Below are 15,498 nucleotides of genomic sequence, written 5' to 3'. Positions count from 1 at the left end.
GGTCCAAGACCAGCACCCTAACTGAGACTAGCCCTACCAGCGCATGTTCTTGTTCAACAGAAACATACACCTCTGGAGCTGTGCAATTGTACAAGACCTCTGCCTCCAAACGCTCACTCTAGGGCAGGGTCTCTCAAACCTTTTTTTAGCTCCAGCACACTAACCCCCCCCCTTTTTACCAAACCGCGATAGCAGTTATGAGCCACACTGAATGCTCCGCACTGCTCCCGACGCTCATAGAGTTCTGAAGCAGCGCAGAACATTCAGCGCGGTTCCCTGCGCTCATAACTGCTATCGCGAAGCAAATGGTTTTCACGGCACATTATAATTGAAATGATAAAATTGCAAAAGCGTAAATTTGAGCATTATTTATTTAAAGGTCTTTAAGTTATGTATGGGTGAAACCAAACTCCCCTTTTAGAAAACCATAGCGCGGTTTTAAGCGCCAGCCACGATGCTAACAGCTCCGCCGCTCATAGGAATTCTATATGCCTTAACTGGCACTAAATACTAGGATTTTATAAAAAGGGGGGGGGGGGGCAGTTTGACAGACCCTAATTCTCAAGGCAGTGAATCTGCATGAGCCACATTTGCATACACAGCGCCCTCTGTGGGTGGGAACGGAGAGCTGCAAGTGGCTTTGCTTCCTAGGGGCAGGGCTTAAGCGGAGCATTTGCAAAGGCAGCCGAGAGATCCCGATCTTTTGCTGCCAAGTGACGAGCGCGGGCTCGGATGCTTTCCTCCGGCAACCTTCCTGCGCGCGCCAATGCCCCCGTGCAGGAGGCTCTGGGCTCTGCCCAGCCCCTGCCTCTTCCTGCTCTGCAGCTGCTGTGGCTTGCACGGTCGGACTGAGGTTCTGCTCTGCCTCCCCCGGCAGCAATAATAGCCCCAAAGAAAGCTTTGCAGGAGCTTCATGCAACAGGGTGAGTAGTCTCTGCTGTGCAAACCTTGCTTTCTGCCCCTGTCTCCTCCCCCTTGCACAGGTCTGGCCTCTCTCCCTCTGACAGACTCCTCCCCCATCCCCTGGGAGATCAGACATACCTTTAGGCCTCCCTAGGAAGCAGCAATAGCAGCAGCCAGCCGGCAGAGGCAGTGTTGTGTAGGGGTTGCTTGGGGATGACTGGCTGCTCTGGGAGGCCTGCAGTTATGTCTGATCTTAAGTGGGGGGGGGGGGTGTTTGTCATTCAGGGGGAGAGAGTTGAGATCTGTGCGGGGGAGAGGAGGGGACATGGACACTAGACCACAATTTTTTTTAGGGGGGGGAGAGAACATAGATTTAAGGCCTATGGTGGGGGGAGAGGAAGGGAAAAGGATCATGGACTGCAAGTAGGGGGGAAAGGAGGGGGCTTGGCTCTTGTAATATGAGTGGGGAGGGGGGGAGGAGACATAGATCCTGGATTTCAAGTATGGGGGGGGGGGGGGAGGAGGAGACATGGATGCTGGACCTGTAAATAGAGGGGAAAAAGGGTGAGAGAGATGCCAGACCATGGGGAGGGCATTAACCTTGGACATGCCCAACTTTTCATTAATTCTTTTCCAAACTGCCCATTTCTTTAGCTATTTGGGAAACCTTAATTCATCTGTCTAAGAAAATTAAATCCTCAACTTTCTTGCACATTTCTGTGGAAGTTGCTTCCAAGGGCCATCCAGTGTGAGGGTCATCTTCTACTCCGCTTAAACCGCTTGCTCCAAAATTTTACTTTGCAGGATGATGGGTCAGATCACCTTTGGCTTTTTCCCTTGTTTTGTGAGAAATGTTATCACTGAACAGTGCAGTTTCTGACTTGATTCATATGAGGACTCGCCTGACATCCTGTCTCTTGGAATGTTAGACTTGCTACTTTCTTTTATACACAGAAAGATAAATTATTGAACGCCCCTCGTAAGTATAATATTATTGACATGGAGTAACATCTCATAGCATGTACAGCCTGTGGCATTTTCATGTAATAAACAAAAATCAAATACAGTAAAACCTTGGTTTGCAAGCATAATTAGTTCCAAAAACATGCTTATAATCCAAAACACTCGTATATCAAAGCGAATTTTCCCATAAGAAATAATGGAAACTCCACAACCCAAAAACTTTAATACAAAATACTGTATGTACTCGTATTGCAACACCTTCCTTGTTTAAAACAGTCACTACACTCCTGCAGTGGCTCAGTTGTGATGATGTGATGTGTGTATATTGTATGTACTTGTATTGCAATACTTTGCTTGTTTAGAACAGTCGCTACACTCTTGCAGCATCAGAGAGAGAAGAACCATTGGCTCAGTTGTTGTGTGTATACTGTATGTACTTGTATTGCAAGACCTTGCTTGTATATCAAGTTAAAATTTAATAAAATGTTTTGCTTGTCTTGTAAAACACTTGCATACCAAGTTATATGCAATCCAAGGTTTTACTGTTTAAGTAAAATCCTAGACTACAGAACTGGCTGAAGCACTTCAAAAGCCATAGCTTATAGAATCACAGACACAGCAGAGGCGTTCAGAGCTGAGGTGAACAGTGCCAGGAAACCGAGGGAATAACCCAAGAGAGAGATGTGGCTTATAGTTCGGGGAAGGGGACCAATTCAGCATTAGCACTCAAAGCAATCACCAGGACCGGATGGTTTACATCCTAGAGTACTGATAGAATTGAAAAATGAACTTGCAGACTGGAGGGTGGCCAACAATGCCAATTTTATAAAAGGGTTTCACAGGTGATCCTGGAAGTTAGAGACTGGTGAGTCTGATGTCAGTGCCGGGCAAAATGGTAAAGATCTGGAAACTGGAATGACCAGTGAGGTGATTAAATTTGCAGATGACACTAAACTGTTCAAAGTTGTTAAAATGCATACGGATTGTGAAAAAAAGGAAATCCATGAATGTACGATACAAATACCTATCATACTCCACAGTGAAGAAGTGGTGTGCAAACTTTCAGTGTGGAGATTTTGAGACTGAAGATGCAGCAAGGTCTGGGATGCCTCAAACGGTGTCAACTTCTGAAATTGTTGACCATGTCCATGACCTGATTTGGGCAAATCGGCAAATATCGGCTAAAATAATTGCTGAGACACTACAGATATCCAGGGAACTTGTTGGGTGTATAATCCAAGAGCAGCTGGGTCAGTCAAGTGGGTGTCCAAATGTTTGAATGCCGATGACAAACAACATTGAGTAGACTCTTCCAAGTTGATTTTGTAGCATTGAAAGTGAGCTGGTGCCAACCTTTTGGAATGACTAGTTACTGTTGATGAAACATGGATACATCATTATAATCCTGAGACAAAACAACAGTCCATGCAAAGGCGGCACCACTCAGGTTCTCCAAGGCCAAGGAAATTCAAGACTCAAAAGTCATGGCCACAGTTTTGGGATCAGGAAGGTGTTGCAATGACTGACTATCTTCCAAGGGGCAAAACAGTTAATGCAGAATTCTACTGTAAGGTGCTAGCCAATGAAATGAGGCATTGACAGAAAAAAAGGAGGGGGAAGCTGTGGAAAAGTTTCAATGCAGAGCCATAGACCATCCATCCTACTCACCAAATGTTGCTCCGACTATTTTCTTTTTCCAAAGCTTAAAAAGAGAGTGGCACAAGGTGTCACTGTCGAGTGGTTGCTGTGAGTGGGAGCCAGAGCACTCCCCGTCACTAACTCGCCTAGGACAGCAGTGGTCTCCAACTCAAACCCTTTGCAGGGCCACATTTTGGATTTGTAGGTACTTGGAGGGCCTCAGAAAAAAATAGTTAATGTCATATTAAAGAAATGACAATTTTGCATGAGGTAAAACTCTTTATAGCTAAAGAGACAAATGATCAAGAAATTATTTTATTTTACTTTTGTGATTATGTGATTTTGAGGGCCTCAAAATAGTACCTGGCGGGCCACATGTGGTACCCGGGCTGCGAGTTTGAGACCACAGGGCTAGACGCAGCTTCTTCTGCCTCTCAGAAGAACTGATTTGTATGTTTATCATTACTTGAACCTTTAGCTGCCCCTCCCCTCTTAATTTTAGGGAAGTCTGGTACTATTACCTTAAAACTTCCCATTCTCTCTCTGGGGTTCAATTTTAATATTATTATTTATTAAGATTTCTTAACCGCCTCTATGTACAAATTTATTTTTTCCTGGTGCTACTTCAATCCATTTTGCTGGCACAGTTTTGTACCAGTTCTAACGATGCTTCTTACACTCTTTCCCCCAAATCATGGCATTACCAGTTCCATTGGAGGTTTCCAGGCAAGTGCTGGTGAGGATTTTGATAACCTCTGAGGACATCCCAAGCAGAGGCCGGGTATAAGGTCTAGTGTGTATCTAGGAGAGAGGTTCTATGGTGTGTGTACGAGGACAGGGGTGTTGGGAGAGAGCTGTGTGTCTGGGGACAGGAGTGTTGTGAGGTGCTGACTGTGGTGTGTGTGTGTGTCTCTGACGACGGGTGTTGGGAGAGAAGTGTGTGTCTGGGGACAGGAGTGTTGTGAGGCACTGACTGTGGTGTGTGTGTCTCTGAGGTCAGGGGTGTTGGGAGAGAGGTGTGTGTCTGGGGACAAGAGTGTTGTGAGGTGCTTACTGTGGTGTGTGTGTCTCTGAGGTCAGGGGTGTTGGGAGAGAAGTGTGTGTGGGGACAGGTATGTTGTGATGCGCTGACTGTGGTGTGTCTCTGAGGTCAGGGGTGTTGGGAGAGAGGTGTGTCTGGGGACAGGAGTATTGTGAGGCACTGACTGTGGTGTGTGTATCTCTGAGGACAGGGGTGTTGGGAGAGAAGTGTGTGTCTGGGGACAGGAGTGTTGTGAGGTGCTGACTGTGGTGTGTGTATCTCTGAGGACAGGGGTGTTGGGAGAGAAGTGTGTGTCTGGGGACAGGAGTGTTGTGAGGTGCTGACTGTGGTGTGTGTATCTCTGAGGACAGGGGTGTTGGGAGAGAGGTGTGTGTCTGGGGACAGGAGTGTTGTGAGGTGCTGATTGTGGTGTGTGTGTCTCTGAGGTCAGGGGTGTTGGGAGAGAGGTGTGTGTCTGGGGACAGGAGTGTTGTGAGGTGCTTACTGTGGTGTGTGTGTCTCTGAGGTCAGGGGTGTTGGGAGAGAAGTGTGTGTGGGGACAGGTATGTTGTGATGCGCTGAATGTGGTGTGTCTCTGAGGTCAGGGGTGTTGGGAGAGAGGTGTGTCTGGGGACAGGAGTATTGTGAGGCACTGACTGTGGTGTGTGTATCTCTGAGGACAGGGGTGTTGGGAGAGAAGTGTGTGTCTGGGGACAGGAGTGTTGTGAGGTGCTGACTGTGGTGTGTGTGTCTCTGAGGTCAGGGGTCTTGGGAGAGAGGTGTGTGTCTGGGGACAGGAGTGTTGTGAGGTGCTGACTGTGGTGTGTGTATCTCTGAGGACAGGGGTGTTGGGAGAGAAGTGTGTGTCTGGGGACAGGAGTGTTGTGAGGTGCTGACTGTGGTGTGTGTATCTCTGAGGACAGGGGTGTTGGGAGAGAGGTGTGTGTCTGGGGACAGGAGTGTTGTGAGGCACTGACTGTGGTGTGTGTGTCTCTGAGGTCAGGGGTGTTGGGAGAGAGGTGTGTGTCTGGGGACAGGAGTGTTGTGAGGTGCTGACTGTGGTGTGTGTGTCTCTGAGGTCAGGGGTGTTGGGAGAGAGGTGTGTGTCTGGGGACAGGAGTGTTGTGAGGTGCTGACTGTGGTGTGTGTATCTCTGAGGTCAGGGGTGTTGGGAGAGAGGTGTGTGTCTGGGGACAGGAGTGTTGTGAGGTGCTTACTGTGGTGTGTGTGTCTCTGAGGTCAGGGGTGTTGGGAGAGAAGTGTGTGTGGGGACAGGTATGTTGTGATGCGCTGAATGTGGTGTGTCTCTGAGGTCAGGGGTGTTGGGAGAGAGGTGTGTGTCTGGGGACAGGAGTTTTGTGAGGTGCTGACTGTGGTGTGTGTATCTCTGAGGACAGGGGTGTTGGGAGAGAAGTGTGTGTCTGGGGACAGGAGTATTGTGAGGCACTGACTGTGGTGTGTGTATCTCTGAGGACAGGGGTGTTGGGAGAGAAGTGTGTGTCTGGGGACAGGAGTGTTGTGAGGTGCTGACTGTGGTGTGTGTGTCTCTGAGGTCAGGGGTCTTGGGAGAGAGGTGTGTGTCTGGGGACAGGAGTGTTGTGAGGTGCTGACTGTGGTGTGTGTATCTCTGAGGACAGGGGTGTTGGGAGAGAAGTGTGTGTCTGGGGACAGGAGTGTTGTGAGGTGCTGATTGTGGTGTGTGTGTCTCTGAGGTCAGGGGTCTTGGGAGAGAGGTGTGTGTCTGGGGACAGGAGTGTTGTGAGGTGCTGACTGTGGTGTGTGTGTCTCTGAGGTCAGGGGTGTTGGGAGAGAGGTGTGTGTCTGGGGACAGGAGTGTTGTGAGGTGCTGATTGTGGTGTGTGTGTCTCTGAGGTCAGGGGTCTTGGGAGAGAGGTGTGTGTCTGGGGACAGGAGTGTTGTGAGATGCTGACTGTGGTGTGTGTATCTCTGAGGACAGGGGTGTTGGGAGAGAAGTGTGTGTCTGGGGACAGGAGTGTTGTGAGGTGCTGACTGTGGTGTGTGTATCTCTGAGGACAGGGGTGTTGGGAGAGAGGTGTGTGTCTGGGGACAGGAGTATTGTGAGGCACTGACTGTGGTGTGTGTATCTCTGAGGACAGGGGTGTTGGGAGAGAGGTGTGTGTCTGGGGACAGGAGTGTTGTGAGGTGCTGACTGTGGTGTGTGTATCTCTGAGGACAGGGGTGTTGGGAGAGAGGTGTGTGTCTGGGGACAGGAGTGTTGTGAGGTGCTGATTGTGGTGTGTGTGTCTCTGAGGTCAGGGGTGTTGGGAGAGAGGTGTGTGTCTGGGGACAGGAGTATTGTGAGGTGCTGACTGTGGTGTGTGTATCTCTGAGGACAGGGGTGTTGGGAGAGAGGTGTGTGTCTGGGGACAGGAGTGTTGTGAGGTGCTGACTGTGGTGTGTGTATCTCTGAGGACAGGGGTGTTGGGAGAGAGGTGTGTGTCTGGGGACAGGAGTGTTGTGAGGTGCTGATTGTGGTGTGTGTGTCTCTGAGGTCAGGGGTGTTGGGAGAGAGGTGTGTGTCTGGGGACAGGAGTATTGTGAGGTGCTGACTGTGGTGTGTGTGTCTCTGAGGACAGGGGTGTTGGGAGAGAAGTGTGTGTCTGGGGACAGGAGTGTTGTGAGGCACTGACTGTGGTGTGTGTATCTCTGAGGACAGGGGTGTTGGGAGAGAAGTGTGTGTCTGGGGACAGGAGTGTTGTGAGGTGCTGACTGTGGTGTGTGTATCTCTGAGGACAGGGGTGTTGGGAGAGAGGTGTGTGGGGACAGGAGTATTGTGAGGTGCTGACTGTGGTGTGTGTATCTCTGAGGACAGGGGTGTTGGGAGAGAAGTGTGTGTCTGGGGACAGGAGTATTGTGAGGTGCTGACTGTGGTGTGTGTATCTCTGAGGTCAGGGGTGTTGGGAGAGAGGTGTGTGTCTGGGGACAGGAGTATTGTGAGGTGCTGACTGTGGTGTGTGTATCTCTGAGGACAGGGGTGTTGGGAGAGAAGTGTGTGTCTGGGGACAGGAGTGTTGTGAGGTGCTGATTGTGGTGTGTGTATCTCTGAGGACAGGGGTGTTGGGAGAGAGGTGTGTGTCTGGGGACAGGAGTTTTGTGAGGTGCTGATTGTGGTGTGTGTGTCTCTGAGGACAGGGGTGTTGGGAGAGAGGTGTGTGTCTGGGGACAGGAGTGTTGTGAGGTGCTGATTGTGGTGTGTGTGTCTCTGAGGTCAGGGGTGTTGGGAGAGAGGTGTGTGTCTGGGGACAGGAGTGTTGTGAGGTGCTGACTGTGGTGTGTGTATCTCTGAGGACAGGGGTGTTGGGAGAGAGGTGTGTGTCTGGGGACAGGAGTGTTGTGAGGTGCTGATTGTGGTGTGTGTGTCTCTGAGGTCAGGGGTGTTGGGAGAGAGGTGTTGACTGGGGGAAGATTCATTGTGTGTCTGAAAATTCTCATTCAATGATTCTGCTTTTTAGACTTGGCTCAGATATTCTCATTTTCTGCTGCCAGCCACAGTTCATGGCTTTCTGTGTGTTTGGAGAGTTATTTTACCTTGGGATGGACAGGCAGACAGACGTGGGCTCATCTATAGAAACAGGAAACAGTGGGGGCTGCTCACATTTCCTGATGGACAGTAGCCACCTGAAAGTCAACAGAAAAGAGGAGTCCCTGATAAGAACCAGAGAGGAAGGAGAAGCTGAGGAGGGCCCCTGGATTCTTACGCTGTCTCTTGATTTCTCTGTATTATGGCTGCATTCTCTCTTCCCACAGATGAACAATGGGATGACAGATGCCGACCGTGGGCGGCCCTACGAAGGCTTCTTAGACGACGTGGCTTACCTGGGTTCCAATGGTGCCGAAGGCACTGAGGACGCATTCTCTGACAGCCAGCGCATCACTGTGGATGCTGAGGACTGTGGCCAGTATGAAGCGCAGAGCTCTGGAAGGTGGTTTGCGCCCACCTACAGGAAGCTGGTAATGTGCCAGGAGTGTGGTAAAAGCTTCAGCCACCAGTCTGTGCTGAACCGACACTTGAAAATTCACACAGGTGAGCGGCCTTTCACCTGCAGTGAGTGCGAGAAAACTTTCATCCGGAGCGCCGATCTGATCCGCCATCAGCGCAGCCACTCGGGAGAGCGGCCTTTCAGCTGTGCACAGTGTGAGAAGAGCTTCAGCCGCAGCACGGCGCTGACCGTCCACATGCGCATCCACACGGGTGAACGCCCCTTCCCCTGTGATCAGTGTGGCAAGAGCTTCACCTCGCACTCGGCGCTAATGCGTCACCTACGAATCCACATCACAGACCAACTCTTTATCTGTAACGAGTGCGGTAAGAGCTTCAGCCAAAATGCCTACCTGGCAGAACACCAAAGGGTGCACACAGGCCAGCGGCCTTTCACCTGCAGCGAGTGCAAAAACACCTACATCCGCCGCTCTGATCTCATCAAGCATGAGCGCACCCACACAGGCGAGCGGCCCTTTGCGTGCACAGAATGCACCAAGGGCTTCCTGCGCAGTGCAGACCTGCTTCGCCACCAGCTGACCCACACGGAGGAGCGGCCCTTCACCTGTAACCAATGCGACAAGAGCTTCAAGTGGAAACTGTCCCTTCACAAACACCAGCGCATCCACAACCCCTACGCCGAGCGCAAGAGGAAATCTCGTCGCCAGGTTTGTGCAGCAGACATTTCTCACCCCGTGAACGTGGAGGACCCTTACATCTGCACTGAATGTGGTGAGGGTTTCACCCGCAGCTCCGCTCTGGTTGTGCACAGACGTAGACATTGTGGTGAGAGACCCTTTGCTTGTGGCCAGTGTGAGAAGCGGTACGGCCAGCGTTCGGAGCTGGCCAAACATGAGAGAGCACACTCGGGGGAGCGACCCTTTGCCTGCAAAGACTGCACCAAGACGTTTGTGTCAAGCTCAGACCTAATCCGGCACCAGAGGATCCACACCGGGGAGCGGCCCTATAGTTGCAGCCATTGTTCGAAAAGGTTCAAGTGGAGCTCAGCCCTGACAGTACACTTGCAGATTCACACGGGGAGTAGCCCTTCCCGTGAACAAAGTGCGAAGGAAGGTTTAGCCAGAAATGTCACTGATAGCACTGCTGAAAATGCACCTTTACAGCTGGACTGCCCTCTCCACCATACCCTCTGAAACTGAGACCTCCAGGCAGTGCCGTTGTGACTCTCAGCCTTGGAGAGATGTCCCTCGAGGAGCACAGTCTCTCTTGTAGGGAAATCTTTCAGGGAAGTCTAGTGGCTAATTCTCCATAGCTGTGATACTTATAACTGGACCTGCGAAGAAGAGATTGGAGTGGGGGAGTTTGGGATAATTCTGATTTGATAAGTTGTACAGTTACACGGCCCAGCAGTGGCAAAAGGATGCAAGTGCTTGTTTTTACTGAAACACTTCCTTTTGCTTTGTCGATGGCTGATGCTGTACAGGAAACGTCACCTAGAAATCTAAGCACAGCACCTGTACCTACTAAAAATCATTTTCTCTAAATGGTATTGAAATGCTGTGTGTGGATTTCTGTACAGCATCAGCTGTCCAAAAAGCAAACTGCAGAATTTCACAACCCCATCTTAGAACAAAATCTATCCTTTCATAAAGTGTTTTAGTGCAGGTTTATGCCAAGATGTTTTCCCAGACTCCCACCAAAAGATGGACTTCTGTGGCGGCTCCAGCACTGGGGCAGGCATTTAGGGCTGGGGATGAGGCCCAGATTCTGGTAGACCTTCTAGCTCAGCACCCAGAGATTGCAATATGACCAGATTTACCCAGACATGTCCTCTTTCTAAAATCCTACACTTTGGGTTTTGGACCTAAATTTTTATTTGACCTTTAGACATGCAGCAGGGGTCACCCATGGGTGGGAGCCAGGGCAAACGCTCCTGGTAAGAGCCGCTGAAGTCTCGTTTGGTGTTGCCTGGAAGTGGCAGGAAAGGCCCTGAGTGTGCCTGAGCTCAGGGTCACATCTGGAGGGTGTCCATGCATGTGAGTGATGTCATGTTCACACATGCTCGGAAATCCTCCGCATGGTTACCCTAGGTTGTGGGATCAAATCCCAGCACTGCTCCTTGCGACCCTGGGCAAGTCACTTAATCCTCCATTGCCCTGGGCACAAAATAAGTACCTGTATATATGTAAACTGTTTTGAATGTGTAGCCACAAAATGGCGGTGGACAAGTCCCTTTCCTTTCCTGGCTGTAAGTAAAAACCCAGAGGTGAATAACAGATGATTCACAAGATGGAGGGACTAAAAAGAAGGAAGGAAGGGAATGTGGTTACACATTCAAGGAGCAGTGCTGGGATTTGATCCCACAACCTCTGGGTGCAGAGGCAGCAGCTCGATCACCCTTATTGGCAGTTTCCCAGCTGGGTGCCAGCTGTGCTTGTGATATCATCTCAAAATTGAAGATTTAATTTTACCAAATAACATTCTTCTTGTAGCTTCTTCCTTCATATAAAGGTTTCTTTCCTTAAATGCTGGTGTGACCCATGTGAAGGCTCCTGGATAATTTTTCTATTGTCAGTCACTGCTGGACTCAGGGGCGAGAGAAGGGTTAAGGGGAGACCAGCAGCATGATCGAAATGTGGGCACTGTTGAAAAATTAATGGAGGAAACATAAGCCCAGCTTCAAGCTTCCCACCCCCACAGGCTGGCATCTTCCTCCCCTTCCTCTTCTCCTACAGCACATCCTTCAGCCCCCAAGGTCTGCCAACCTTGTGTTTGGGCTGGAACAGAGCCTTTCCTTTGCCTGAAACAGGAAGTTACTTCAGAGGAGGCAGGATATGACATTGGCCAGAAGCACTTAGACACAGGGTCAGGAGGAAGTGGAGAGGGATGGGAACAGATGGCAGGAAGAGAGATGCAGGAGATGCTGACCCTGGTGGGAGGGGATGGGAAGGTAGAGTGATAGAAAGGTGCAGGTCCTAGGTGGAGTGGACTGTGCACGGTGAGGCAATGCAGATGGGGAGGAGGGAGGACACAGGGGAGATGCTGAACAGGGATGTGCTACAGTCAGCCAACAGAGAAGGGGGAGGGAGGGAGCCTTGAGCAGAACAGAGAAGAGCTTTCTATCTCCTAACCTCCTGTTGCTCCACAGTTCCAGTTTTTTTTGGGCTATATTTGAAGCCCTGAGGAAAGTAAAGCAGAAACCAGAGACTGGAACCAACATAATTAGAAAAATAAAGTGACCAGTCTACAAAGGTAAAAGAAGAGATGATTTTTTTTTCTCTTTATTGATTAGAATATGTCAGTTTTTGGAAGGTACATCTGCCAGAGCAGGTGTTAGACAGGGCAGGGGCCTGTGAGAAAACCATTGGGTTCCTTGAGATGAGCACTGGAAACTTTTGTGCTAGTCTTATGGACCCAAGTCCCATCTATACATGACTTTGTAGCTTGAAGCCTTAGGAGACCGAAGTGTGAGCAGATCTGGCCTAGATCTTCAACCCTCAGATCTCATCTTGTACATCTTTTGGGCAAATGGTTGCTTTCTTCAGGATTGCTTCAAGCCTCTTAATATTCTGAGAAAGGGTCTCCAAATTGCAGTGAGCATTAGAGAATAACACGGTGACAAAATTCATCACCGTTCCCGTCCCCGCGGATAACCACGGGAAACCATCTTCATGCCATTCTTTAAGGAGAGAGGAAAAAATGAATGGCCACAACCACTGACCCGCAAGCTTTGCTTTGAAGAATGCTGGTGTAGAAGGACCGAGGTTGAAATAGACACTAGAAAATGACATGGGATTATTTCCTAAGGTTATCCGCGAATGGTGATGAATTTTGTCACCGTGTCATTTTCTACTGAGCATCACTCCCTTGCAACCAGAAATCTAGCTATATCCTAGCCATCAGTCCCAGAGCAGCTTCTCTTTCTGAGTGTATCATTCTCATTTCTCTCTGCAGCCAGTAGACCTATCACTCTAGACTAGTGGTCTCAAACTCGTGGCCCGGCAGGTACTATTTTGAGGCCCTCGGTATGTTTATAATAATAATAATAATAATTTTATTTTTGTATACCGCCATACCTGGGGAGTTCTAGGCGGTTCACATCAGTTAATCTAATTACAAACAATGCAATCATTGAAGTTAACATATTAAATGCATATGATAAAGAAAAGGAAGGAGGAGTTTACAGGCCAACAGGCTTAAAGGATCGTAATAATGAGGAAAGAAGTAGTAAAAATATAGTAATAAATGCATTTAAGGAATTCAGTCTGTGGAATACATTAAGAATACAATCTGGAATAATTCAGTTTTTCTCATGATCACAAAAGTAAAATAAAATAGATTCTTGATCATATGTCTCTTTAGCTATAAATTACAATATTATTATTAAAACTTAGCTAAAAGAAAAGATTTATAAACTATAAAGAATTTTACCTCATGCAAAATTGTCATTTCTTTAATATGACATTAACTATTTTTTTTTCTGAGGCCCTCCAAGTACCTACAAATCCAAAATGTGGCCCTGCTAAGGGTTTGAATTGGAGACCACCTGGTGATTATGCATATTTATCACAACCTACGTCTCCGGATCCTGTGCATGCTTATCCCTTTCCCCTGCAGCCTCTGTCTCGTGCATGCTTCTCACTTTCCCCTGCAGCCTCTGTCTCGTGCATGCTTAGCCCTTTCCCCTGCAGCTTCTGTCTCGTGCATGCTTAGCCCTTTCCCCTGCAGTCTCTGTCTCGTGCATGCTTAGCCCTTTCCCCTGCAGCCTCTGTCTCGTGCATGCTTAGCCCTTTCCCCTGCAGCTTCTGTCTCGTGCATGCTTAGCCCTTTCCCCTGCAGTCTCTGTCTCGTGCATGCTTAGCCCTTTCCCCTGCAGCCTCTGTCTCGTGCATGCTTATCAATCCCCCTGCAGTTTGCATCCCTGAATGCGTCGGTCCCCCTGCGTCACTGGATCCTACATGCTTATCCCTTTCCCCTACAGTCTGCCTCGTGTATGCTTAGCCCTTTCCCCTGTAGCCTCTGTCTCGTGCATGCTTCTCACTTTCCCCTGCAGCTTCTGTCTCGTGCATGCTTATCCCTTTCCCCTGCAGTCTGTCTCGTGCATGCTTATCCCTTTCCCCTACAGCCTGTGCTCGTCTATAGCATTTCAGGACACCGGGCTCCTTTACGCTGTTCAACCATTCACCCCTACGGCAGATGCGTAGTGGATTGTTCCACAAGGCTCGCGCACAGTTTCCGGCCCTGCCTCTTCCCGGCGTGCACCTGCGGGGGCGGGGCATCGGGCAGTCGGCGCTGGTTACGTACGCGTTGCTATGGTGAGCGGACGAGGAGCGAATGTGTGAGGAGGAGTGAAGTGACGCTGCGAGGAACGTGGCAGCCCCGGCCTCTGCAAGTGCGCATGCGCGCTGGCACCGCCCCGTCCCTCGATCCCTGCAAACGGTCATGCGCGAGGCCGGGGACCAATGCCTGGCTTAAACGTCAGAGGCCGGAAGAATCCTTGGCGAGGGGCGGGGCTCGCTTTGACTCAGCAGTACATACAGAAGAGAGAGTCCCTGCTCCAAAGAGCTTACAGTGTAGTCAAGCCAGACCAAGTGGGCTCAAGTGGGGGACTGAGAAGAGAGATGAGGGTGGGTTGGAAGCAGGACTTAGTCTTCTAGATGCAGTCCTTGAATGGTCACTCACTGGAAGTCCAACAGAGGAAAAGAACCTAAGACTAGCCTTCCTGGCTCAGACCAATGGCCCATCTAACCCAATCCAGGCAAAACCCCAAAGAGTGGCCTCCCCATGCCTAATGTGACCATTTATTTTTTTCATCAAAAGGGGACATCTATTAATTGTCAGTCCCGCCCCCAATTTCTTCCATTCATTTTTCATGTACACATAATATCTTCATATTAATTCATAATGGTAACTTCAAAATTAAAAAAAACTACAAAGCACTTTATACGCAGAGAAAATGTTAATTATCATTTGGGGCCATCTCAAGCTGCAAATCGGCAGCTAATTGAAGATCGGGGCCGGGCTCCTCCACGGAGCCTAAACTGAAACCGCCCCCCCTCCAGCCGGGCGTGTGAGCCTGCTCCGCCCCCCCAGGTCGGCGAAACCACACCAAGGGAACGGCGCGTAGCCGTTTGGCGCGCCAGCTAAGGCGCACAGCAAAGGCGCGTGCGCCTTAGTGAGCGCCTTTGTGAAGCGACACTTGTTGAAGCGACAAAACGTCCTGATAAGTATATCAATCCACTAAAACCGACATCAATATACTGCACCTTTCAATGCTGACACTCCAGTATAACTCTGATAGTTGCTGCATTTTCCCATATAGCATTGTCTGTCTTCCAAATAGCCTGATAGGTTGATAGTACTGTTTCACTCCAAAATAACTTGACAAACATAGACAAACTGATATAGCTGAGACTGTAATATTCCATTGATAGTTCTGCTGATTCTTGAATAGCACTGATAACAAAATTGCTTGATAAGGTTGATAATACTACTGTTGGACTCCAAAATAAATGGACAAGTGTAGACAAACTGCTATAGCTGATACTATTATATTCCATTGTTAGTTCTACTTATTCCCATAGAGCAACCTCCCTACACCTCCCAGAGTCTCGTACCTCACACCAAGTACCAAACTGCAGAATCTCCTGCTCTCTACACAAAAATCACTATGTCTCCAGGTTTTTCTACTAGCGTACTTGTCCACCTTCTGTTTTTCCTACTCCTAACTAACAGAAAAATAGAAGGGTATCATACATCCTCTATCCCAACCTTATCAGAATCCTACAGGCTCCCTCTACCTACCAGAAAACTATACTCTCCCAGAAACTTGATAGATTGCTCCTCATTCAACCATATCAGCATACCTACCAGCTGGGGAAAAAGACCACCTCAAAAACCAAGAACATCAGACCACAACTATCATCCGATAAAGCCAAAATACTGAATGATTACTTCTGTTCAGTCTTTACATGCGAGGCACCGGGACAAGGGCCACAGCTGGAAGCAAAGC

General features: G+C 49.2%; 1 protein-coding gene across 1 annotated transcript; it reads left to right on the top strand.

The window, feature by feature from the left end:
• The first annotated feature begins 648 nt into the window (after positions 1 to 648).
• Positions 649 to 12,128, top strand: LOC117362579 (zinc finger protein 501-like). The gene is made up of 2 exons (XM_033949164.1): positions 649 to 923; positions 8,294 to 12,128. The coding sequence occupies exon 2, from the start codon at positions 8,294 to 8,296 to the stop codon at positions 9,677 to 9,679; it is 1,386 nt and encodes a 461-aa protein (XP_033805055.1). The 5' UTR covers positions 649 to 923; the 3' UTR covers positions 9,680 to 12,128.
• The last annotated feature ends 3,370 nt before the right edge of the window (positions 12,129 to 15,498 follow it).

The sequence above is a fragment of the Geotrypetes seraphini genome, chromosome 6 (genome assembly GCF_902459505.1).
Source record: "Geotrypetes seraphini chromosome 6, aGeoSer1.1, whole genome shotgun sequence".
Lineage (NCBI taxonomy): Eukaryota > Metazoa > Chordata > Amphibia > Gymnophiona > Dermophiidae > Geotrypetes > Geotrypetes seraphini.
Note: the sequence above shows the minus strand (reverse complement) of the source record. Positions and strands in the feature narration are given on the sequence as shown.